This window comes from Populus alba, chromosome 14, assembly GCF_005239225.2.
Source record: "Populus alba chromosome 14, ASM523922v2, whole genome shotgun sequence".
In the NCBI taxonomy this organism is placed as follows: domain Eukaryota; kingdom Viridiplantae; phylum Streptophyta; class Magnoliopsida; order Malpighiales; family Salicaceae; genus Populus; species Populus alba.
Window position 1 is genome coordinate 16789321 of NC_133297.1, and position 25330 is coordinate 16814650.

Sequence of the window (25330 nt, forward strand, 5' to 3'; positions counted from 1 at the left end):
TAATGCATAGCATGATTATTAAGGATAAAGGAGCAATGAACCTTGGATTTGATCATGAATGTGAAGTCAATTTCTTTATATCAATGTCACATGGTGAAATACCAGAACTATATAATTTTCTTCGAATTCATAATCGAATCAGGGATAGAACAACTAGCTCTCAACTCCAAGAAGATTTGATTGAATATTTGTGGGAACAATATGGCAACGAGTAGAATCATTAGATTTGAGCTTCTTATGTTATCATAATTTTCAAGTATTTTATGTTTTTTATTCATTATAGTTGTTATCTTTTAAGTTAATTAATCCTAATTATTGCTATTAAGTGTTAGAAGAACTTGAAAAAAGTATTATGAATTGATATCAATTTATAATAATATATTTAAAATAACCAATAAATTTCTACATATTTAATTAAAAATACATTACATTAAACAATAAATCAATCAAGTTAATTAAAAATTAAAACCTCTCTTTTACATAATTTCTAACTTTCTATTCTAAAAATACACTGCAGAAATTGGATTCAAATTAGAAATATTCATTTTCATAATTTATTCTTCTTTCTCAATCCTGTCCAATTCTTGTTTCTCTTGACTTTGTTGAATCATCATAGCTTGTTGCTCTAACATAATTTTCTTATCTTGTTTCTTCTAATCCTCAATTTCAAACTAGAGTATCTCTAAATTATTGTAAGAGATTTGCTACAGTTATTTCCCCAACTTTATCTTTTTCTTGTCTACATTTAAGTCGTTCATTTGCAGCCTTCTAACCAATTGGTCTATCTTGATAAATCAACGGTTCACTATCTTTTTTTAAACTAACAGAATCAGGGGTAGATGGAGCTAATGAAGCCAGACTTGCATTAACATGACTTTTTTGTTTTTTATTTGACCTTTGATGTTGTCTTACATGCTCAAATTGCCATTTAGATTCTTTTTTTTAAGATAACCAAACAATGTTCTAGTTGAAATATTTCCTAACATAATAAGCATATATTTGTCGAGCATCATTAATCTGGTAAAAAATTAGAGAAATTCAATAATGTTAAAATATGTGTTAAACAATTAAACATAGAAATGAATATTAAAATTACCCTTGATTCTTCGGTCATTCAATTTTACTGGTGATTTTCAATTTGAATAACAAATCCAACAAATTTACCAACTTCTCTATTTATTTATTTCCATCTACTTGAGATGCTTATTTGGGAATGATTATTCAAGTTTCCTTCATTCTTTACAAAGTAAGCATGTACTCGAACCCAGAATTATTTTGTTTGTTGTTCAACTCCTGTAATTAGACTTTGCTTGTATTTAACTATGCAAACACAAGTAAACAATCTTCTTCTAGTGAGAAGTTTTAGTGAATTTTTTTATTGTATGGACATTTAAATTCGAGTATATTAAGTCATCAATTAATTGATTAAAATCACTTGGTTAAGAGAGAATATCTTCTGACTCACTTATAAGAAAGTTGGTAAAAAAACTTGAAAATTTTAAATCCATCTACATTAAAAAAAAAATAGAAAAAAAAACTCAAGTCAAAACCTCATAAGAGGATGTAAAGGAAGCTCACATTCAATGTCTATCAATTTTTTAGTTTTCATACATATGAATTAATAATAATAGATGCCTTCTATTTATTTTGACATTAATCTAATCATGCAACCATTATAATTTGGCTATTTTGGGAACTAAAAGAGGATTGATATATTGGTTTGGTTGTATTTTCAACAAGACAATTTAATTGACCTCAAATTAAAACAGACAATCAAAAATAAATTTAAGACATTCCACTTCATGTTTTTATAAACCAGCTACCATCATTGCTTCTTTTCAATTGTGTTAAAGACAACAACATAAATGAAAATTATTTTCCTTAACCCATATCAAAAGCATAAAATAACAAAGAAAAAAAATCATCACAAATAGCAAATTAACATCAAAAGATCAAGAGATAGAAAAAGAAGATAGAAAAAGTCTTTAAGCAAGAATACCTTTTGGTTTCAGATAATTAACACAATTGATGTTATTAATTAACTGGAAGACAACTGATTCTTGTTTTTCTAAATCACAAAGAAGGTGAGGCACAAGGCAAAGCTTTGAAATTTGCAGGTTTGTTTTCTTCTTTTTGTTCTGTTTATAAAAAGGGAAAAAAAGTTGGCCAAACATATACAAAACAAAGAAAAAGGATGCTAGCCAACGAATACATGTCATTTCATTTACTTTTAGCTTCTTTACATAGAAATGTAAAAATAGCTTTTCAAAACAAGAATAAGCAACATATAGCTTATCCATTAGAATGGTTAAAACTAAAAATAAAAGGTAAAAGTATATTTATTTTTTTTGCTCTTCTTTAAGCTTTGCATTGGAGATAAAATAAAAATTATATAATCCAAATTTGACTTATAAAAAAAATACATTAGCAATTCAGAGCTAAACATGAACAATAACTCTAATTTTTAAACTAAGTAGGGCTTTATACAAAAATACCGTTTAAACTTATTTTATTTTATTTTTAAAATTCACCTTTCAAATCAAAACATTTAACAAAAAAAAAAAAATACAAGTTAAAAAAATAAAAATCACACCTCTTTTACCGACCCTAAATTCCAAGGGGGGAATGTTGCCCCTCTGTAAAAATAAAATCCTTATAATTTCGGGTTGAATTTGCTAAAAAATAGTCGCCGAAGAGAAGAGAAAGAAACAAGAAAAATGGTGAGGACGAGGTTGGCATGGTTCACAGTGGGATTTTCGGTATCAGCAGCTGCAATTTCACAATTCGCTTGGAGAGACCTTTTCAAGCAAAGATATGCCCTTTCTTATCAAGTATAATGCCTTCCTCCTTTTCCTTTCCTTGTCCTTTTTTTTCATAATTGGTTTTCTCCATCTTTATTTATTCTTCTTTTTTTTTTTTTTTTTTGTTAAACAGATGAACCAGCAATTTGAGGACCTTGAAGCTAGAGTCCTGAATCTGGAGTCTTTTTCTCCCCAGAACTCTAATCAGACTACCCAGGTTTGTTTATGCTTCTATCTTAGTTTTCTTTTATTCTAATTAATTTGTCAAATGGATTTTTTGACAAACTAAATAATTATTACCCTCTTGTAAAGAGCAAATTGATGGGCTTTCTCTGTGTGTTCTTGTGAAGTATGATGAAGTGAAAAATGTGTTGATTACATAACTAATAGTAGTAATTTGGGATTACAAAGATGCTAAAACACTGGTTATTTGTAGCATGATATACGCATCAATAATGCAATTATCTTGAGTAGTTAAGAGCTTTGAGAAATACACATGCTTTACCAATAGCTTAATGGGAATACAGTGGAAGCCCACCTCACGGATCAGGTTTGGGTTTAATTTAAGAGCATATACAATATTCCTACCGATACTGATAGCAAGTAGAAAGGATGATGATGATGATGATGATGATGATTTTGATGTCGATGGAAGGAAATTTGATTAAGCTGAACTGTTTTGTGTTGTCTAGACTCTCCATTCAGTTCAGTGGTTCAGTTGCGAGCTAGATTTTCTATGAGATTTTGCAATGCTAGATAGATCATTCTTTATGGCCTTAGCCCATATCATTTTCAGTCAACCCTCAACCTAAAAAAGAAAGCGAATCAAATCTTGATGGTCTCTTTCTCCGCCTGATATCCCATAGTATGTTGTACGTATCCAAACCATCTTTAAAAACTCAAATTTGAGGTTGTCCTCGGCAGGAGCCCCCTCCGCCTTCTCATGGGTGGTCTTGTTTCTTATCTAGTCATTTCTTCTGTTAACAAACTTCCATTTTAACCTTCCCACCTATGATACACTCTATGCTTATGCCTGTTTCCACTGCACAACACTCACTACCATGATACCATGAAGCATGGTTTGCCTAACCACGCTTACATAATATTTACCAACCTACTGTAGAGTTTTTATCGTATAACAGACTAATTTTGCTTCCCCATTTCAACCACTCTGCCTTGGTTCTATGGGTAATATGTTCCTCAGTGTTCCCTTCTTTTCAATGATAAGACCTAAGTATCGGAAATGGTCGCAGTCTAGACCTTCTACTTTGTCAATGCTAACAATGTATTCGTGTTATTGATTTTACAATGCATATACCTTATCATGTAATGCTTTGTGTTGTTTATCCTTGACATTACTCTGTCGATATGAGCATCATTTAGCAATAAAAAAAAATCCTTAAGTTCATGTTATTGCTTTGTGTTGCCCTACTTTTCCATATCCGCATTTTCACCTGCAATATCTTAAAGGGGAAGAAGAATTTATAGTTGATTGGCTAAGGTTGCTCTTTCTATTTTACTATAGGGAAAAGTACCAATAAATTCATTTTAAAAAAATAAATGACTATTAAATTCTATGACTCTTGTAAACCAATAAGTTCATTTCTATAATTTATCTACCAAGAAAGTTCCTATTTAATTATAATACCTATATTACCCTCCACATGTATCTAAAAAAATTAACATTCAAGTGGTTCTTATTTCTTCTTTTTTTTAGGTTGCTTAATAAAACTTTTATAATGATTTTTTTCAGATATTTAATTTTGTTCACATGTAGAATAGTTTATTACTAGTCAGGTGTTTGCGCTTTGTTGCAGACCGGATCAAAAGTTTTTTTTCAAAGAAAAAAAACTTTTAAGCACGATCAATGTGTTTGTAATTTTAATCATTTTCTTAGATTTTTATTATTGTATTTAAAAAAATTCAAATGTTAGTGATTGTAAAAGTAAAAAAGAATGATAATCATTTGTTTGGCATTGCGTTTCGGAAGCGTTTTTAAAAAAAATTGAAAATTTTTTTATTTTTTTATTTTTGCTTTAAATTAATATGTTTTTTATGTTTTCAGATCATTTTGTTATGTTGATGTCAAAAATGATTTAAAAAAAAAAATTATTTTAATGTGTTTTGAAATGAAAAGTACTTTGAAAAGCAACCGCTACCACACTCCTAAACACTCGTTTGGATGTTTGGAAGAAAAGCATGAAAAATGTACTTATTGGTCTTGAAAAAGTATATCATAGACTTGTTGGTCTTTTGTTTCATAAAAGTGAATGTATTTATACTATTTTTCATTATTAGATGTTATTTGCACTTCACTTTTGATTAGAGTTGTTTATTGATTGCATTCCACTTTTTTATCCATGGCAGGTTGACAGTTAGATTTTGCCATGATCTCGTGGATTAGAGACCTTTTTCGTGTTGCCGTTAATTGCTTTGAGTTTTCTGTTGTCATTCCTTGCTTTCAAGAGTGAGAGCTTCTGTTGATGGCTTGGACTTCTTGCAAAAGGTTCAACTTCGAGATATTATACTTTGATTCCCAACTTTTCTGCAATTTTATGTAGCTGTAATGTTTTCTTTAATAAAGGAATTATCAAAGCATGGACTAAAAGCAGTCGCGGTTGAGAGATTTGCATCATTCCAGATCAGTCAAGGTTGTGGAGGAAAAATGGCTGTAGCGTGCAAGAGAAACGAAGAACTCTATGCAATGTGTCTATGTTCAGGCCTTTTGTTTTACATTTAAAAAAAAAAAATTAAATTTTTTTTATTAATTTAAAATTAATATATTTTTAATGTGATTACTAATACCAAAAATAATTAAAAAAAAAAAAAAACATGCAATAAGCATCTATACCGCTAAACAAGTATTAGCCAATAGCAAAAGCAGTTCCAGATTCGGAAAAAGCCCTAGATCCAAACCTTTTCTTCTTATAAATGGTGTCAGAAACATAATTGAGCTTCTTCATAAATAAGCTGCTGCTGTATCTGTGATAGCTAAAATTACTTTTCTGGGAGAAAAAAGATATCATCCCCAGAAAATGAACCTGCGAGGAAACTGGTTTTTCAATAATTTGTACTGTCAGAATCCTCCTACGCAGCTAGCCATTCGTTTGTCTGTTGGGGGGCAACGGGCTTCTCTAACATAATCGAAACAGTCAACCTAAATTACAGAAAGTCACTAATACATTCAGACCAGACTGAAAGATCTATACTCGAGGGCAGCAACCAGAGAGCGAGCTCATGAATCAAGGTTTCATTGATGGGATGATGGGGGGAGGAGGATGTTGCTGGCAAGCTCTTCGTTCATCTTCACTGGAAGCGGGGGCATCTGCCTCATTGTCTCTGGCATGTCATTTAAGCTGCACAACTTGCTAAAATTAGAAGCACGAATTACGCTATATTGTTGTAGAATTGAGACCAACTTACTTGCATGTCCACACACACACACCCCTACGAAGCTACTTGAAGCGAGGGCTCTATGCTCCCTCGATTCAAATTAACAAATTTCACCGGTAACCGATCATTAAAAACTACCTCGAAGCCTTTCGCGGTGATAAAAACCACCACCAGATACTTTGAAATTTTACCATGGAAGTCCCAAGAAATAATAACAGCTATAAACGATAAGAAAATAGGTTGACCAACCACTATGCTGCATTATGAAGTGCACTTGTTAGAAGATACCAGATGGTCAAGATGTGATTGCATGCACAAGGTAATGAAGCTATGCCATATAGCAGAATAATCTGTGTCAGATGATAAATTAAGGAGGTAAGAGCATACTCATTCAAGAGAGCAAGGATATTCTCCCGACTTTTTCCTAAAAGATTGATATTATCATGTACCTGCAAAAAAAAAAAGATCGAGATTGGATATTATCATGTATCAGGAAACAATTAAATGAAGAATGCTGGCATTAATCATCCACTTTTGATTTTAAATAAGATGTTGCAACAGGTGAATATTTATCTTATAATGTGATAACATTGTGTAACAAAGCAATTTTGGTTCTGATCCAACAGAACAACAATCATTTATGCACAATGACCTCTATAGATGACAAGTTATCCCTCCCAATTTTCACAATTGCACTACAAAGATGCAAAATGTGCCTAATAAAAAACAATCCACTGCAACATTCACAGGATCTGAATGATCAACTGTAGCAAAATGGACAACTTTCAACATAAATAGAAATTAGATTCTCTCAAAATTCAACATTGTCATCACAGAAGCAAGTCACCAGGGAACACTTTGATGTTGACCACAAAGACTATTACTTCAAGTACAAACGCTATGCAGAAAAGTTTGAACTGAAACAATTTCAAATGACAAACACCCTACTGATCTCATGCTCTTTTACACTGCAATTCATGTTGCACAGGCGTGTGGTAAAAAAAAAGAATAAAAAGCGAAAAAAAGTACTAAAACAAAAGAAGTAAATAACAGCAATGGTTGTTGAGAACACAACTAGACACAATGCTGAAAATCTCATGCAATGCCAACTGGTTGGCACTGATTTGGTGTCAAGTTTCTATGTATCACCTGAAAGGATGAAAAATTTGAAGAAATTTGACTCAAGATTTGAGCATTTTTCTCGAGAAGTTCTCCTGTTGCACCGCCAATATCTGCAAATGACACGCTATCAGTAAGGAGAAAAAAAAGTGATGAACATAAATAGAAAAAAGAACATAGCTAATAACAATGTAATAGTGCATGCTCATCATTCATGTCTTTAAGCTCTGCAAATTCAACCACTACTCGGACAGAAGTATAATCAAGACCTATAAATTTCTGTACCATACAGGATTAGCATTGGTTGGGAAAGCAAAGTCTTATTCTGTAATTATTAAACCCTATTTATGTTGTTACAGCTACACTAAGATAACATAGGCTTTCTGGTTGCATTATGTCGCAATTTATGTCCCAGGAAGCATGTAACTAAGGGAGGAGGTAAACTTGCCTAAATCCTCCAACCTTGTGACATAAATGAGTGGATGTGAACCATTAGGACAATGGATGCACTTACCTCAAACCAATGCTATCAGTGTTCTTTTATTATGATTGTTTGAGGAAATCATTGTTTTCCCATCCTGAAAATTATTTCCTGTAGCTAGTGGTATTAGAGAAACCTGCAAAGAGTGTTGGCTCTAGCTTGAAGGCTTTTTAACAAACTGACAACCAACCAATTGCTAATTCCTATTGGTAGGGCATTCACTATCTTGAACTCTTTTTTCATTTCAGAGAATTCAAGATCATATGTATGCAGAAAGAAAATCTTGATTTTGAAAAATATCATTCAGCTGATTGGATACTGTACATAGCAGTTTTAGAAATTTGAGGACCTTATAGAAATTGGTTGATGACTCCTACCAACAATGACGTTAATTAGAGGAAAAAACAGAAGGCTAAATTTCTTTTACACCAATAGCCAACAGGATAAGGAGTGAATGGTACAACCAAATGAGGAAACAGCCAAATAAAGCAACTGAGGTTCCACGTGCATCTGCGTTCCACTTTTTTGCCAAAATTTACTCAACATTAATAACTGGAACAACTAAAGAGGCAGCTTACAGTTTCAGGAAAATATCTCAACACATCCAAATTAGTGTGTGCATTTCCAATAATGAAATCTCCTTGATTTTGTGATCATAATTGGTCATTATGGGGAAATATCAAATTCCAAAATTAGTAGTACTCAGAAAAATTGTACTGGACAATAAAATAATGAGCTATCCTAACTAGCACCATCAGTTTGGAAAAGCATAACGCATGAATATGAATCGTATTTGTATGTCGCGTACTTTTCTATGTTCCTAATTTGTCCAAAACCAAACCAACCTTTGTAAGAAACCCCATCATCATTGTCTATGGGGATCATTGGAGCATATGAAGGACCATTGGGACGAGTTGTCAGGTGAGATGATGACTTCGTTGAAGAATCCGTTGCCTTTTCCTGCGAAACATATGTCAATGTTACATGGGCTTCTGAATAATAAAAACACAGAATAATCTACATAAATAAAATTAATAAAACAATAATTGGTAAAAATCATTCATCATGTTGAGGGGGCAAGATGGAAGACAACCAGAAGCTTTATATAAAATACACAAAACAGCCCCATCACCATCCCATGACAAGGAAACAATAGAATACACTATTGCAGATCATAAAGCAGTCCTGACTCTTTTTATGACTATAATTCCACATACACACGTTAAATAAATGACCATTGATCATCTCAAACCCAAGCCAAAGGCTGAAACTTTTCCAACAATCAAAACTCCAGGTACATGTTTTATGCAGGCATTCAACAAATGGGTGCTCCAAAATACTTGTGGCTAAATGCGTGCAACATAAGATGTGGCTATATAAATTTATCTACATGAGTACCACTAAACTTTTGGTCTCTATAGGAATCATCATCGTAGCTCCCGACCTAAGGGGTAATTCTCTTTTTTTTTGAATGAAAGAAAGAGAGAGGTACTCCCTTCACTTGCAAGCCTGAACGCCTGCTATATTATTACTAATGGCCTTGACAATTTTATCCTTGGTGGCAGAGAATAACATAGCAAGCCAAGGAGCTCGCAATTTGCATTAGACTGGTAAGGTAGACCTACGAACGAACTTTTCTAACTACCAGGAATGGTATAAAAATGTCAACAAATTGACTCAAGAGCTCTTTCTCTACCCACCCAAATCAGGTCTTAAGATAATCAGGCAGATTTCTTTTGGCTTTTGGTGGAATTACAAGTTAAGGAATCAATCCCATCCTTGCATGCTCTTGAGTGACCAAATGGCTGAATCTGCTACACAGAACAAATCATGTGACTAGAAAATATACCGTGTTACCATGCTACCACATAGTTCTGTTGAGCTTGATGAAATATGTAACTTCGTCAATCTTTAATGTGCTTGTTTGTTTATGTAAATATGCTGCTATGCATGAACACAAATGTAATGTTTGTTCCGGTGTTTCAGTTATGCTGTCCACAAATTTTCTAGCCAGTACGTTTATATCTGCTGTATTCCAATGCCAGCATTGCTAGTTAATTAAAAACTGCACAAAATTGTATTTGAAGGTTAGAACATACCTTTCTATCCTTATTTTTCCTTGCCGAATGATCTTCTTTCCTTCTCTTCCCATTTTCCTTTTTCTGAAAATGCAAATATAGCCAGTTAGACTACTTAATACACATGGCATTCTAAATGTAGCATTTTTCTATGCTTGCATGAATCTACTTTGGCCATCAATATGTTAAAAAAAAAAAAAAAAGAGTCATAGATATATATACCTTTTTAAAGCAAAAACAACTTTGGAAAAGAAAAGAGAAAAATAAAAAAAAGGATAAGCCATCATTCAAGATAGGTTACAAAACAAACACGGGGCAATGCCATGAAACAAATATCAACCATGAATGACAATTTCCTTAATAAACCTCTCACAGAGATCCCATGCTTCTCATCATTCACACATCAATCCATCATATAAAGATTCAAACTCTTTCCAGGTAATCCATCCCACAATTTTATTTGTCAAACCATGTTTCTATTTAGGGATGTCTGAAAGTTTTGTCCATTTTCGAAAAGCAGCACAAGGAAAGATATGATTTTCCAATCTTAAACTAAATTATTTAATTAATTACAGATCTATTTCAAAATATATCGACTTCTATATTTTCCAAAGTTTTTGCACAGCAGACAATGCAATAATGATAATTTGATAAATAGTTAAAAATTCAATAGTGGACGAACATGGATGTGGGTATATGTTTTTTAGTATCGAACTGGAAAAAAAAAAGAAGAAGAAGAAGAAATTGCACAATGTGTAACATCATAGAAAATTACAATGAAAAATCAGTATGTTGAATATTCCATAACTATTATGTGATATATACAGTTTCTACAGGTGCAAGTCACTAAAACCCTTGAGACCATGTAAGTGATGCGGATATCCTCTAACTGCTTCTTCTTTTATTCTTTTTTTTATTCTTTCATTCATTTGTTTAGTTGTATTCAAGAGCCCTCGAGGGTTAACCACTAACTTGACCCACCATCCTTGAAACAGAATCCACTTGGATTGCAACCTATTTGAAAAATGGAACCCGTTAACCGAAAACAGGAGCCTAACCACACATCCCAGGTACACTCCCTTTCTTCTGGACCAACAGCCAAAAATCACCTCATATAGATTTCTTCCAATTAAAATAGTTTTAACTCTTTAATCTCCCATAAATAAAGAGATCCTACCTCTGTAATACCCCTCCCACTCCAGTAAGGCAAGAGTGCATCTAAGTATATTGCATCATTTCTAGAATACCTCCAATAACATCAGGCACCAGATTCCCAAAGAGTTCTTTTCAAAAATCATTTCTCTATTATTGCTGACTCAACATTCATGTAAGTTTTTTGCAATGAGAACAAATTATTCATCATTGAATATTATGCAAACAAGATCCCAGAAAAAGGCACACACAATTTCAAATTAATTGAATGCGTCCTTCTTTTTGCCAGATATTTTGTTATCTTTCAACCTATTAAGCGGACCTAACCACAGCAAAAATAGCAAACTCATTAAAACTCCATCTTCCCTAAACTAGAAAAGCTACCTCAGGTATCCTAGAGGTAGAAGCTAACATCAAAGGTCAATTTTACTCCCTAAAATACCCAAATGCACGCAATACTTTTTCTCCTGCCAACTTAAATCATTGTATTAAAGATATTAAATAAAATATAATAATAATAATGCACCTTCATGGGAAAAACAAGAAACCTCTCTTGCTGGTTTACCAGAACCTGTCACAACTTCACTCATTTTCTCTTCATCAATACAAAACTAATAATTTTCATTTTATTCAATTACACCTCAGCATTATAGGAAAACTAATCATTTCCCATTAGAGGTGAAACTAACTAGATGGGGTTTATCCAGTTCCAATGGGGTTTATCCAGGTCCAATTTGTTGACGGGAGTTTGCATGTAATCATTTGATATATTAAACTGGTAGTTTTTTAAGCCACCCATGCTAAATCCAAACCCTTAAATGTTAAGCTCCTCGCAAATTGATTGGTACAGGTAATATGCCTTTCTGAGTCGAGCCATTGACATTCATTGTCTTGATATTATTGCCAACCTAACGGTTGGTCCAACACGATTACTTTACCAATCAAAGACTATTATTATGTTTAAAGCAGGGATCTGGTTTAGCCAGCATCTCTAAATTAATATGGTGGGCAGGTGTTTTGACTCGAAAACAGGACATCAGCATTAGATTGTTGATATAATCAACCTTTAAAATTCAAATCAGTTCTAAACATCTAACATTTAAGTTGGAAATAATCAACCATTCGAAACCACACAATGGCACTTACGGTCATCCACCTGCAACGCAGCGCCACGTCTCGAACCGTTTTGTCCTTTAACTTCATCGCAATCTTAGCATATCGGACTAAGTTTGATTCTGATGCATACCTGCAAAAAAAAAAAAAAAAAAATTATAGCACCACTCTCATTTAAACTAATAATTAAATTTAAAATAAATAATAAAACAAAAAAATTATAGAAAGAAAGCTTACTTGGAGAGCAAATCGTCCAGAATGGACTGTTCATCGGGACTCCATTCGACGGAAATACCAGGATCGTGCTTCAAAGACGACAGCGTTTTGGAATTCACGGCGTCTCCGGTTGAAAGGTTGTTAGAATTACTATGACTAGCCCCGTTGTTGGTCGAATTCACAGGAACGCCATTCGCCGTTGACGGAGGTTTCTGAGACGCCGTGGCTTCCTGATTATTGCTGTCGTTATTGTTATCATCATTAGTATTATTACTTGCACTAACAGCCATCACCATTAACAACCAATCGAAGAAACAAACTGATAACACAAAAACCACTGCCTCTGCTTCTCTCTCTGTGCCTGTGTCTCTATCTCTATTTCTATGCCATTTATGCACACAGGGTGACACGCAGTCTCTCTACAAAGACAATTGGCTATGAATTAGCATGCAGGTGGTGGTAGACCAGATGAATGGAATAGTGGTGCTGATTATTATTATTATTATTGGGGGATTATTTGATTGATAGAAAATGGAATCTCTCTGGATTTTGGGCATTCAACGCTTCAAGCAGAACAGTTGCTGCTGTTTTTTTCATTTTATAGCTTGGATAATGATGATGATGATAAGGATAAATAAAAATTTATTTTGAAGTGCCGTAATACTTTGTCTTTCTCATTTTAAAAATTATATTTTATTTTATTAATACTAAATTTAAATCTTCATAAAAAAAAATATAATTTTTTTTACCTTTTTCTTTTTTAATTTCCCCACCCGCTTCTTTCTCCTCTCCCCAGGACATCTCCTGGACTTTCTTGGGAAAAAAAAAATGTAGTATGTGGCTTAGATTTTTCTTTAGAATAACTAGGAAAGAAAAACCATTTTTTTTATTATTATTAATATAAATGTTTGGTAATATAAGTGTTTGGTGCAGTTTGTTTGCACTTACTAATTATAAGTCCTAAAAAAACTATTATCGAATTGATAAGAAATAATATTTTCTTTTTAAGAGTTTGACTTTTTTTAATATAAGTTATTAATCTCGTATATTCTTTTTTTTTTATTTTTTATTTAAAAAGTTTTTCTATTTTTTAGTTTTGTATTTTTAAAATTTACTTTGATCCTTATATGATATTTTTTTTAATAAAAAATTATTGAATTAAAAATATTTTTATCATCATGTTTTACAATGAATATAATTTAATCTCATTTTTTTTTTCAATTAAGTTTCTACGTATCAAATTATAAGCTTTGTGGAAATCTTAGATATATATTATAAGAAATAAAAATTTAATAAAATAACAAATTTATCAATCACAATTGTAAAAACACATCAACACTTAATTAATCTAATCATATAAAATTTATGAAGAAGTTTTGGGATTAAGTTGTTATTTTGAGATTCAATTCATTTCCATGATATCATATAACTATTATGAATCTTTTTCCTTCTTCTCCTTTTTATTTTTAGTCTAAATTTTTTTAGTTTAAATCAGGAAAATAATTAGAGAAATAAAAATATGTTATTATATATATGCAATATTATATGAAAAATAATATTTTTTAAAAAAATATACTGATTTAAATTCACTTAAATTTTGCTTTCTACATCAACCTATTTAAATTATTTTGTTTAATTTCGACTAAGTTTATAACTTGATATATAGAGATTTAAATTAAAAAAAAATAGGAACTAAATTATAGTTTTTATACAATATGATGGTAAAAAAATATATGATTAGAGATTTTTTTATGAAAAAATAAAATGCAAGAACCAAAGTATTTAAAAAAAAACTATGGACCAAATGATTATCAATGAAGATTTCACGTTGTTGTAACATGACATGTATGTCAGTTTTTAATAATGTTAATAATAATATCAACTAATAAAAAATGTAATAATGGCCAAAAATATAGCATAAAAAAATACAATATAAAAAAAATAATAGAGGGGTCTTTTAAGTAGAATGTTCAAAAAGCTCTAACTGGGATGTGGAATCTTCGGTCTTTATCCATAAAACCCTCTACAAATATCAAATTAAGACATTATTTATAGATATAAAAACTAGATAAAATAAGATTTTTTTCCATAAAAAATTAAAAAAAAATATAAATTAAGTAGGGATAGTATTGTATATATAATGGATTGTAATAATGAATTTATGATTTTTCCCTTAAAAAAATCATAAAAAAAAAAAATTGTTTTCTAAATTATATAATGATCTTTTCACTTGAGCTCCATCTGTTTACAGGAAATTTGTTTATTTTTGGAAAGTGGTTTTCTTGAAAAGTGAATTTTAGAAAAGTAAATTATTTTTCAATATTTGATATTGTCATGGAAAGCAAGTATGAAAATATTTTCCAGTATTTAGTTATATTATGGAAAATAGCTTATTAATGTTTTTTTTTCAAGTTTTTTAAAATAATAAGAAACAAATCTTACAAATTTAAAAATTGAATAAGAATGGAATTGAAAAAAATCTAATTTTATAAATTATCTCAAATAAAATAAATAGTAATCAAAATAATAGAGATCGAATCTAACAGATAAAAAAATTGAAAGATAATGAAATTAAAATAATTATAATTATAATTTTATAAATTATTTTAAATAAAATAAGTAACCATAAAAAAAATAAGGAGCAAATTTGATAGATAAAAAATTTCAATTTAAAAAATGATAAAAGAAAAGTAAATAACAATCATAAAAATCAAGACCAAAGTTAATATAAAAATTAAATTAAATCAAATTTTAAGGGATGAATTTCAAAAAAAAAAATATTCAAACAAAATATATAGCAATCAAAAGTTTGAAAACCAAATTTAACATAATCAGCAAATAATATGATATTTTTAAATTTTTCACAACTTTTGAAAAGTGTTTTCCATCCAAAATAAAAGAAAAACACTTTCTTGAAAATAAAGCCAAATTTTTCTTTGACAGAAAAGTGTTTTCCGTTGATCAACTTTTCTTATGAAAAATCACTTTCTAAAAAATAAACTCATTCTTGGTTTATTTGTCATTCTATAAATGTTACTATCCAAAATCTATTAGTAGTGTTTTAATTAAAAAACTAAAGGTCAGGGAAATTTTATTGTAGTTTTTTATTTAGTGAAATTGTATAATTATGATATCATCTTCAAACAAGAAAATTCTTTGAACTAGATATTGGGGGCAAGGCAGTATTTTTACCATGATACAATTGTCTTTTTTAAATTGTATGAGGTTAATTGGTAATTTTGCTTTATTTTGTACGATAAAAATATTCATTTAACCCTATAATAAAATAATCTAATACTTACTAAGGAAGGGACATATTTCTATTTTCAATTTTTTTAGAATAATATAATTATTGTGATGTCCTTAAAGACAAAATCAATTGAACTCTCACTTAAAGGGTTTTTTTTTTTGTCATTTTACATTGATTTTATTGTAATTTTCAAGGGTGCTTGGGGGTATTAATGTAAATTATATTTATTAAATATAATTAAAAAAAACTTGTTGGGACATGCACGGCACACGCCACCATGTGGACAATCCCGTGTTGTTCGGGCGGCCCATAAGACTCGTTTAGCCATTGAAATAGTGTTTGAAAAGTCTCAACACCTTAAACTAAATGAGGTGGTGTGTGATCTATGATGCATGGAGGTTTGGCAGTGGCAAGCCATTTCTTTCCCCCTTTCTTTTCTCTCTTTCACCTTAGATTTTCATGTACCCTTTAAAAATTCAAGAACAGCATGTTATTTATTGGTTATTCAGATATGGTTCTTTGTTATTGTGATTTTTTTATCTTAAATAATTTATTGAATTTGATCCATATTCTTTTAATTGTTATTTTTTTGTTTGGTTTCAATTGATTATGTTTTACAATTTCACTCTCTTTTGCTTTTTTTTTTTCCTATTAAATTTAATCTTTATTCTTTTTAATACCAATTTTTTAGGCTTGACAAGTTTTTTATTTTAAATCATAAATTATTTTACAATTTTAACCTCCTTTGCTTTTTTAATCAAATTTAATCCTTATCCTTTTTATTGCTATTTTTTTTTATTTTTTTGCTTTGACAAGTTTTTAAAATTGATATTTTTAAATTGACTTGTAATAAACATAGACCTGGTTACGTAGCTTCACAAGTTGCAAGTTTTTAAAATTTAACCAAATTTATGATATTTTTTCAAGCTTATTTGGTTTTTACAAATATTTTTCAATTTCATCCTTTATAATTTGTTTTTATATTTAGACTTGTGTCCTCGTTCATTTAATTGTTGTTTATTTTATATGGCATCATTTTTAATTTTTTTTTAATGAACCCTCCTTGGATTTTTTATATAAAGTTTACCTTTATTATTTTTGTTGCTTTTATAGGTTTTTATTTAAATGTTTTTTTTTATGATGTCATCTTTCAAAATTAAATTGATAAAGAATTAGGCTTTTTAATTAATTTTGGCTAAAACATTTCATAGATTGTGACTTTTAGAAATTAGACAATGTTTAAGAGGCTCACCGGGTTCGCTTGTTTTTTTTTCTCCTTTTTCTAAACTTATGTTTTCTTTTTTTTTTCCTCTTTTTTTTTTTGGTTTTTTTTTATTCTATTGACTTAGCCCTCAATAATTTCTTGTTATTTCACCCCCTATCATTTTTTAATCTATAAATAATCTATCAAGTTAAAAATATATTTTTTTTCACCTCCTATTATTTTTAATCTTTCAAATTTAATCTTTGTTCTTTTAATTGCAATTTATTTTATTTAAGTTTATTTTAAAAAAATCAAATTTTATCCTCCTTGGGGTTTTTCTGTCAAATTTTATCCCTATTATTTTGTTGTTGTTTTTTTTTTTTTTGCAAATTTTTTTATTAATGTTTTTTTTAATGATTTCATGATACAAAATTAAATTTGTTAAGAGTTAATTTTCTTGAAAGATTTCACAAGTTATAAATTTTAGAGATTAGACTATATTTAGGAGGTTCGTCCGAGTTTGCTTGGTTTTTTTATTTTTTTTTTTTTTTTTGGTTCTATTGGGTTAGCCCTTTATATTTTTTTCAATTTCACCTCTTACCATTTTTTTTAATCTATAAATAATCTATTAAATTATAAATATTTTTCAATTTCATCCCCTATGATTTTTTAATCTTTCAAATTTGATGCTCATTTTTTTAATTGCTATTTATTTTGTTTGGGATTTTTTTTTTCAAATTTCATTCTCCTTAGGCTTTTTTTCTCAGATTTTATCTTTTTTCTTTTTGTTACTTTTGACAGTTTTTTATTAATGTTTTTTTAATGATTTCACCCTTTAAAATTAATTTGGTTGATAGTTAAGCTGCTTGATTGAACTCAAGTCAATAATTTAACGAGTTGCGAGTTTTTAAGATTAAACTAAGTTCAAGAGGTTCGTTTGAATTTTCTTGGTTTCTTATTTTTTCTTTAAGCTGATGTTTTTTTTTTTTTTGAATTTTTACATTTTTCTTTTTATTATTTTTTTTATTAGGTTAGCATTGAGTTGTTTGATAATTTAGATAAACTTAAGTATGGTATTTTTTTATTGTTTATTCATTTTATTTATCATTGTTGTATTTTAATATTATTTAAATTACTCTAATGACTCAATACTTTAATTTTTTAACCTAAAAAGTGTTTTTATATAAAAAATTTGCTCTGCTCGCTGAGCACCTACGTCCCTTCTCCGACGACAATTCAAGGGCTCCAATCCTGAGGCCTTCTGGTTTCGGTCATTTTCACAACGTGTTTTGGGGAGATTTTTAGATCATGAGACATTGTCTTGGTTTCTTGGGTGGCTAAGATTTTTTTGATTTGATGTCAAAGTTATAATATTTAGCATTAGAGCTTTTTCGTGAGTTGAAATATAATGATAATTTTGTAAATAATTCATTTTTTTTATTAATTTTTTTGACAAACATGAATAATGATATAAAATGTTATGAATTTATAAACTTTACAATGCAAACTATAATTTTTGAAGAAATAGAGGTAAAGAAAAAAAAAAAAAAAAACTGAACTACATAAGGGTAAAAGTAATTCTCTCTATTTTTTTTACTTATATTAAATTTTTATTCAAAAAACCATGCTGATGATAGGAAAAAATATGCTTTTGTTTATATATAAAAAAAACATGAGTGAGAAAGAGAAATTTCAACTCATAAAATATATTTTTATTGATTGATTTTTATTGATATTTATTTTAATAACCACAAGATATATATATATATAAAAAGTCTTAAAAGATCTTAAGTTCTTATTGAAATGGTGAATATATATGTTTTCAAGTTTTTTTTTTTTAAAGAATAGTTGGGAAATAAATTTATAGCAAGGTTAATTTATCTTCCTTCGACTTTTCTAGTTAAAATTATAGTTTTTTAGACCTGGTTGATTCAAGATCCAGGTTTCGGTTTTTGATTGGATCACCGAGTTGCTTAGGTCAATTTTTTTTTTTTCTAAAAAAAATAATAACGACTTCATTTTAATAAAAGAAAAAAAAAAAGACAACGGGTTACAACTGAGTTTTGCTCAAGTCTTGCCTGTTCAACTGGGTCGCCGGGACAACCCGCATGCCCATATTGAGTTTTTTCTTTTCTTATTTTTTCTTCAACCCTGCTCGATTTCAGCCTTGGATCATTCAGGTCCCGGATCGACCCGTTAGCTCAGACCGGATTTTAAAACTATAGTTAAAATATCAAGGCCCACATTCATTGAAATTTAATTTTATAGTTGTATCAAATTGGTGTGATAATGTATTATTAACTAAAAAAATATGTGGAGGAGACTTAACCTCCACTCGACCTTAATATATTTAGAAATTAAGTAGCTTTTTATCTAATCTTTAAAAATACATATGAAATGATTTGTTTTAAGACAAAACAGACAATTAAAAAAAATTAGATCAAAGTTGATGAGAGAAGTATGTCTTTCCTTGCTTTTTGCAAATTGGTTTGAAAATAAAAACCATTAATATATATATACTAAAAAAAGAATATATAAATATATATATATATATATATCATTTAGTTCTTCACTATTTTTCTAAAATTAATTTTTAATTAATATCCTCTCTCTCATTTTTAAAATTTTTTAGTTTAATTTTTTAGATAATAATTCTTCTTTTAAGTATTTCTATAATTTCATAAGATATTATTGTAATTTATCTTAATTGTTTTCTTGTTAAATTTTTGATAGATGAGTTGTTCTTCCATGATGTACTTATAAGAACATAAATCATGTGTGTCTAGCAATCAAAATTAACCTCTAAAATAAATAATATAAAATTAAAAGAAAAAATAACATAAAACATTTATATATACATTTTTCTTTTAAAGAAAAAATATTTTTTTTACATTAGTTTTTACTTAATATTAACAATTTTTTTACAATTTATTAGTTTATATATTTATTTTATTTTATTATGATATAATTTGAATTGAAATTTTTATAATTTTAAAAAATGCACCGTTCCAATGACTTTGAGTTAAAAATTAATTTAAAATCCCATTAGCAGCTTATCACGAAGCATTTTCTAGTAATAACATGAAGACAGAAGGCACGTGGATAGAGGCAAAATCAGCACGCACCTTTTCTGTTAATAATTACATGTTTGGAGTCTTGAGAGAATATTTTTGAACTTGTAATTTGTTTGGAAATGTTGTAATATAATATTTTTTTTAAAAAAATATTTTTAATATTAATAAATTAAAATAATTAAAAAACATTAAAATATTAATTTAAAACAAAAAAAAAACGACCAAAAGGGATTTACGCGGTTTTAGTTTTGGTAATTGTTTGATTCATCTTTGTACTCTTCCCATTTTCTTATTAGAGCACCTTTACTCTTACTTTTTTAATGGGGTCCTTCAACTCTCTGCTTTTTCTTAATGTGACCCTTCCGATGACATCCCGGTCAATTTCCCGGTCACGAGTGGCTTGTGGCATGACATGTTAGCCAAAATCAAAATGTGGAAAAAAAAAATTTATCGTGGTGCTGCTTTATTTACTCTACTAATATTATAATTATTAAAAATTATCTCAATTCAATAATTTATATTGTTAAGGTAAGGTTAAATATATATTTTAATATTCTTAAATAAAAGCTCTTTGAATTTGAAACTTGCACAAGTATATATTACCTTGTATTTGATCTTTATCAAATTAAATGGAGATGGTGAGATTCGAACTCGTAACCGTTCGGTTATCAAGGAATCTAATACCATGTTAAAAAATCATCTCAATATAATTTAAACTATTAAAAAAATTTCAAAATATAATTTATATTATTTTTTTAACAATAACCACTAACCATGTCCACTTTCCTTTTATTGCAATTCATGGCTAGCATTACCAATCGCTCCTTTTACTCTCCTTATTGCCACAATCAAGTGCACTTCTGACTTCCTCTCCCTTATGTCGCCATTATCATCATTATTCGAGACCTTCATCATCTTGCTCAAAGTCTAATCGTGGATGATTATTATGGTAAAGGATTCAATGAAGTTTTAAAAAAAAAACACCAAGATTTTAATTGAAAAAAATGTTTCTTTATTTTATTTTGAAATGCAATCGAGAGAGATCTGGACAAAGGGATTTGGACTGTTATTGAGAATTTAAACAATACTTATAGCCGAGAAATTAACTGGAATCATCGAAGGGGTCAAATTAAGAAAATGAAGAGAGTAGAGGGACTCTATAAATACAAAAAAGAGTAGAGGGATCACATTAAGAAAATATAGAAGTACCTAAAATTAGAAGACCCTCCGAGCCCAAGGCGGGCGGCTATAAATGACAATATTGGATAGAAGAGCTCAATAGTTTTTTGTTCGGTCATGGACTCCAATTCCCAACAACCAGGTTCCATCTTTTTCCTTTATTTTCTCCATTTCATGACCGTAAGAATCACAGCTTTGAATTGGAGGATCAAGACAAGAATAACCCTTTATTTATCTGTTTAATTTTCTTCTAGAGGAATTTTTTCAATTGATGAATTTCTTTTTTTATATAGATTTGGAGAATCTGTAACTCTTGATTTACTTGCTGTTTTTTCTTTTCATGTCATCGGTCGTTTGTAATCTGTAATTCTTGTTGCAGGTAGCAGCCCTCCTCCTAAACCGTGGGAACGAGCGGGAACATCATCATCCGGCCCAACACCTTTTAAACCGCCATCCCCTGGAAGCACGAGTGACGTGGTTGAGGCATCTGGAACAACGAAACCGGGAGAAATTGTTCCTGCTACTGGTGGGAATACAGTTGCCACCGCAAATTCTCTTGGGAGACCTGTTCCCGCTAGGCCCTGGGAGCAACAGAACGCCGGAACCATGTATTCGGGTATTTCGCCTTTCTTTCCTATGTTTGTAAGTGTGTGCAAATGGTAAACAAGGAATCTGTGATTTATGTAAAATTCACAACAAATGATGTTGAATTCATGTGGGCCGTTGATTGAATCACAACGATGTACTTAATGGGAGTAATTGGGTCTTGGTATACTGAAGATTAAAATTAAAAGCTATATGATACCGATTAAAGGTGACTGCTGGGTTGGATAATAGCTTTGCTGCTTTATTTGACTAGTTTCATGTGTGGATATTGTTATTTTTGTGCAGGTTATAATAATGGGTACGGTACGGGAATGTATGGAAATTCCTATGGTGGAATGTATGGCTCTTCGTATGGTGGAGCTGGAGGGTATAGTGGTGGGATGTATGGGAACAGTTCATATAGAGGAGGTTACGGGGGGATGTATGGTGGAGGCATGTATGGTGGCGGTCTTGGTGGTGGTCTTGGTGGCGGTCTTGGTGGTCCAATGGGTGGTTATGGAGTGGGCATGGGTCCTTGCGGTGATCAAGATCCAAATAATCCCTTTGGTGCTCCACCGTCACCTCCAAGCTTTTGGGTTTCTTTTCTTCAAGTTGTAAGGGATCTCTCCTTTTTCTTGTTGTTGTTTTGGCTTTGATTTATGACCACAGACTACCACCAGATCAATACCTGTTCGTTTTGTAGAGAGGAAAAAGTTTGCTCTCAATAGCATTTATATGTTTCTTCTGGGGTCAATCCTTCAACTTAGCTTGTGATAGGCTGTTTGATGGAATCTGCTCTCATTATTTGATACCTCCAATGCCAAACGGTGGCTGTTAGAGCATGTTGCCCATAAAATAGTGGTTTACTTTATAACTTTGTCTCATTCACTATGCATTTATAAACATTTTTTCATTCTAAGGAATGGCGTTTGGCTTTCATAGATCTATAAAATGGCCCTTCACTGTGCTCCTATTCCTGGCCACGGTTGTAGAATAGAATTACAAGCCATTAAAATCCACAGGGATTGTTTGGTGCTATGGAAGTTTGTACAAAATGCATGTCTACAATTCTTAATCTAACACTTGCAGAGTATTTCATCGAGAACCATCAGATGGACCATGATTGGTGTCTCTTAGTATTTGAAGGGAAATATTCAATGTCTCCTTTTGTGCTCTCTTACAATACCAGCTTGACCAAGTCTTTTACTCATAAACTATCTGGGATGCAAGAGTAGCTTTTTAGGTTAAATAGAAAGAAGTAAATGCACCTGTTATATTGAACTTAACATCTGATTTGTTATGTAAATTAGCAATGGCAACTTTATAGATATATAATCATTTCTTAACCTGCTATACCTTTCCATTGCAAGGTTCAATTGTTTGATGTTTTGTTAATTTGAACTGTATGACAGATGCAAGGTGTTGTGAATGTTTTTGGCCGGATATCATTCTTGATTGACCAGAACACCCAGGCATTCCATATGTTCATGTCTGCCCTTCTTCAGGTTAAGCTCGTTAAATGTCCACTTTTCCTTTCTCTGAAAATAGACTTGATATTACAAAGTGAGCCCTCATGTACCTTCATTTTAGTTGTGCTTCATGACAATGTCCTTGCACAATGATTCATGAAATTGTCGCTTGCAGCTCTTTGATCGCACGGGGCTATTGTATGGAGAGTTGGCTAGATTTGCTTTGAGATTGTTGGGAATCAAATCAAAGCCTCGGAAGGTTCAAGGGCCAGGACCTGATGGATTCCCTGCTCCCCACAACCCCCGTGGGAATCAGAACTACATTGAGGGGCCAAAGGCTGCTCCAAGTGGTGCATGGGATAATGTATGGGGAGACCGTACTAGCAACTGAGCTTATTAAATCTATATCTGTTTTTCTTGAGAAATCACAAGATTCTAGAGCTGTATGATGGAGCAGTTCAGATGGACGACATACCACTCCTGCCTTTCTAGTTCCGGCCTGCTATGATGAAAATGCCGCTCGTACTTTTCCAGGTTGGGTTTGCTACGCGTCTTTCGTTTGCTTGAAATAATCCTCTCTGGAAGAACCAATTGTGTCCTCCACAAAACATATATCATGGTCTTGCTGTATGTGCTCATTTTGTACCATAAAACCTTAAGTTAAACTGAGAAGATATGGATACCACCCCCATGATGTTAGAAAGAGATGGCTGATAATTTGTCCTGGTATCTTCAACTTTTCATTAATGCAATTTGAAAAATGAATATTATCTGCTCCTCTTTGCGTCATATACTTTGCAGTGAATCATGTGACAATTATAAATGGATGATGATTTCCCAAAGCCAGAAGCTTCTTTTCCATGACATGCTATTGCAACGCCATCCTCTGCTTGTCCAAGACTTTCCAGGGAAATATGTAGATTGTTTACTTCTGCTAACCTCCAAGTCGGATAAATTTATTTTTAGCATAAAAATAATGTTCAAGCGTTGTCAACTTGTTTTTCAGGAACAAAATATTTTTATTATTATTTTAAAATTTAATGAATATTTTTTAAAAAAAAAATTTAAAACATTAACATAACTTTTTTTAAAAATATTCAGATGAACAATTTTAGATTGATACTTGTTAAATCTATAATATAAATTATGAGATTATAATAATCTTATTAAAAATAAATTAAAACATTATAAAATTAATTTCCAATCACTAAATGCTAGAAGGATGAATTTTTTTTCTAATAAAAAAACATTTAATTAAAAAAAATCACTCACAAAAGATTTTAGTTAAGTTAGGTTAACATCCAAATTGATCATGAGAACAACAAGATTGGTTAACTTTTCAAACTGGTCATGAGAATAAAATGATCTTACGTAAAGTAAATGAAAAAGACAATTACAAAGCTCAAGTTTCCAACAAATTTAATATTTAATAATAAAATTGAAAAAATTACAACAAAAAAATTCGAGTAAAAAATAAGTTACTCGTCAAATTTACGAGATTTGTTATGAGACTGAGATAAACTCAAAAAAATAAATTGAAAAAAAAAATAAAATTCATTTCCCAACCAATTTAATATTGAGGATGAAAATAAAAAAAAAAAGTCAATTAAAAAATTACCTTAAAAAAAACCCAAGTCAAGCTAAGTTAATCTCTCAAACTCACGATCCAGGTCATGTACCCACAAAAAACTAATCAGAAAAAAATAATGAAATCTAATTCATAACCAACCTAATATTCCTAATTTTAAAAGGGTGATTTTTTTTTTTTAAATCAATTTAAAACAAGGATAAAAAAAAAAAAAAACTCAATTCAGTTCAGGTTAATATGCCAAATCCACAATTTGAATCATGATACTAAGATAACCTTATAAAAAGCAAGCTGAAAGAAATTATGAAGCTTAATTTTAAACTAACTCATTTTTAAAGGAATCAATTAAAAAAAAAAAGAATTATATTCAAAGAATGATGATCAAAATTGATATTTATAGATAAATGACAATCCACTTTTGTTTTTTTGTTTTTTTTTTTTTTTTGAGAGTTAGGCATGAAAATCAAGGATAAGAAAGAACAAAAAAGAAAGAAAAGAAGAATGGGTTGCACTATTGCACTAACATCATCACGCGCCACCTTGAAAGGAAGAATTGTCAAGATGATTCAAACGGCATAAAGGAAGGACATCTCCGAAGTTTGGTGGCCATTGCATGCGATGCCCAATT

At 30.4% G+C, this 25330-nt stretch overlaps 2 protein-coding genes across 2 annotated transcripts; one reads left to right on the top strand and one right to left on the bottom strand.

The window, feature by feature from the left end:
• Window positions 1-5706: 5706 nt before the first annotated feature.
• Window positions 5707-12954, bottom strand: LOC118041226 (uncharacterized). The gene is made up of 7 exons (XM_035048470.2): window positions 12375-12954; window positions 12171-12270; window positions 9894-9956; window positions 8640-8754; window positions 7344-7426; window positions 6582-6643; window positions 5707-6157 (listed from the first exon to the last, which is right to left on the bottom strand). The coding sequence occupies exons 1-7, from the start codon at window positions 12647-12649 to the stop codon at window positions 6052-6054; spliced, it is 804 nt and encodes a 267-aa protein (XP_034904361.1). The 5' UTR covers window positions 12650-12954; the 3' UTR covers window positions 5707-6051.
• An 8132-nt stretch (window positions 12955-21086) lies between these two features.
• On the top strand, window positions 21087-23888 carry LOC118041217 (peroxisomal membrane protein 13). The gene is made up of 5 exons (XM_035048458.2): window positions 21087-21202; window positions 21440-21676; window positions 21952-22259; window positions 23058-23150; window positions 23290-23888. The coding sequence occupies exons 1-5, from the start codon at window positions 21178-21180 to the stop codon at window positions 23503-23505; spliced, it is 879 nt and encodes a 292-aa protein (XP_034904349.1). The 5' UTR covers window positions 21087-21177; the 3' UTR covers window positions 23506-23888.
• The last annotated feature ends 1442 nt before the right edge of the window (window positions 23889-25330 follow it).

Excerpts from the sequence above, each read along its gene's own strand:
- LOC118041226 (XM_035048470.2), bottom strand. The coding sequence starts at position 12,649 with ATGGTGATGGCTGTTAGTGCAAGTAATAATACTAATGATGATAACAAT. Across the intron at positions 8,755-9,893 it reads GGAAAAATAAGGATAGAAAG|GAAAAGGCAACGGATTCTTC; the intron begins GTATGTTCTAAC and ends TATGTTTCGCAG. Across the intron at positions 6,644-7,343 it reads CAAATTTTTCATCCTTTCAG|GTACATGATAATATCAATCT; the intron begins GTGATACATAGA and ends TTTTTTTTGCAG.
- LOC118041217 (XM_035048458.2), top strand. The coding sequence starts at position 21,178 with ATGGACTCCAATTCCCAACAACCAG. Across the intron at positions 21,203-21,439 it reads CTCCAATTCCCAACAACCAG|GTAGCAGCCCTCCTCCTAAA; the intron begins GTTCCATCTTTT and ends TTCTTGTTGCAG. Across the intron at positions 23,151-23,289 it reads TCATGTCTGCCCTTCTTCAG|CTCTTTGATCGCACGGGGCT; the intron begins GTTAAGCTCGTT and ends TGTCGCTTGCAG.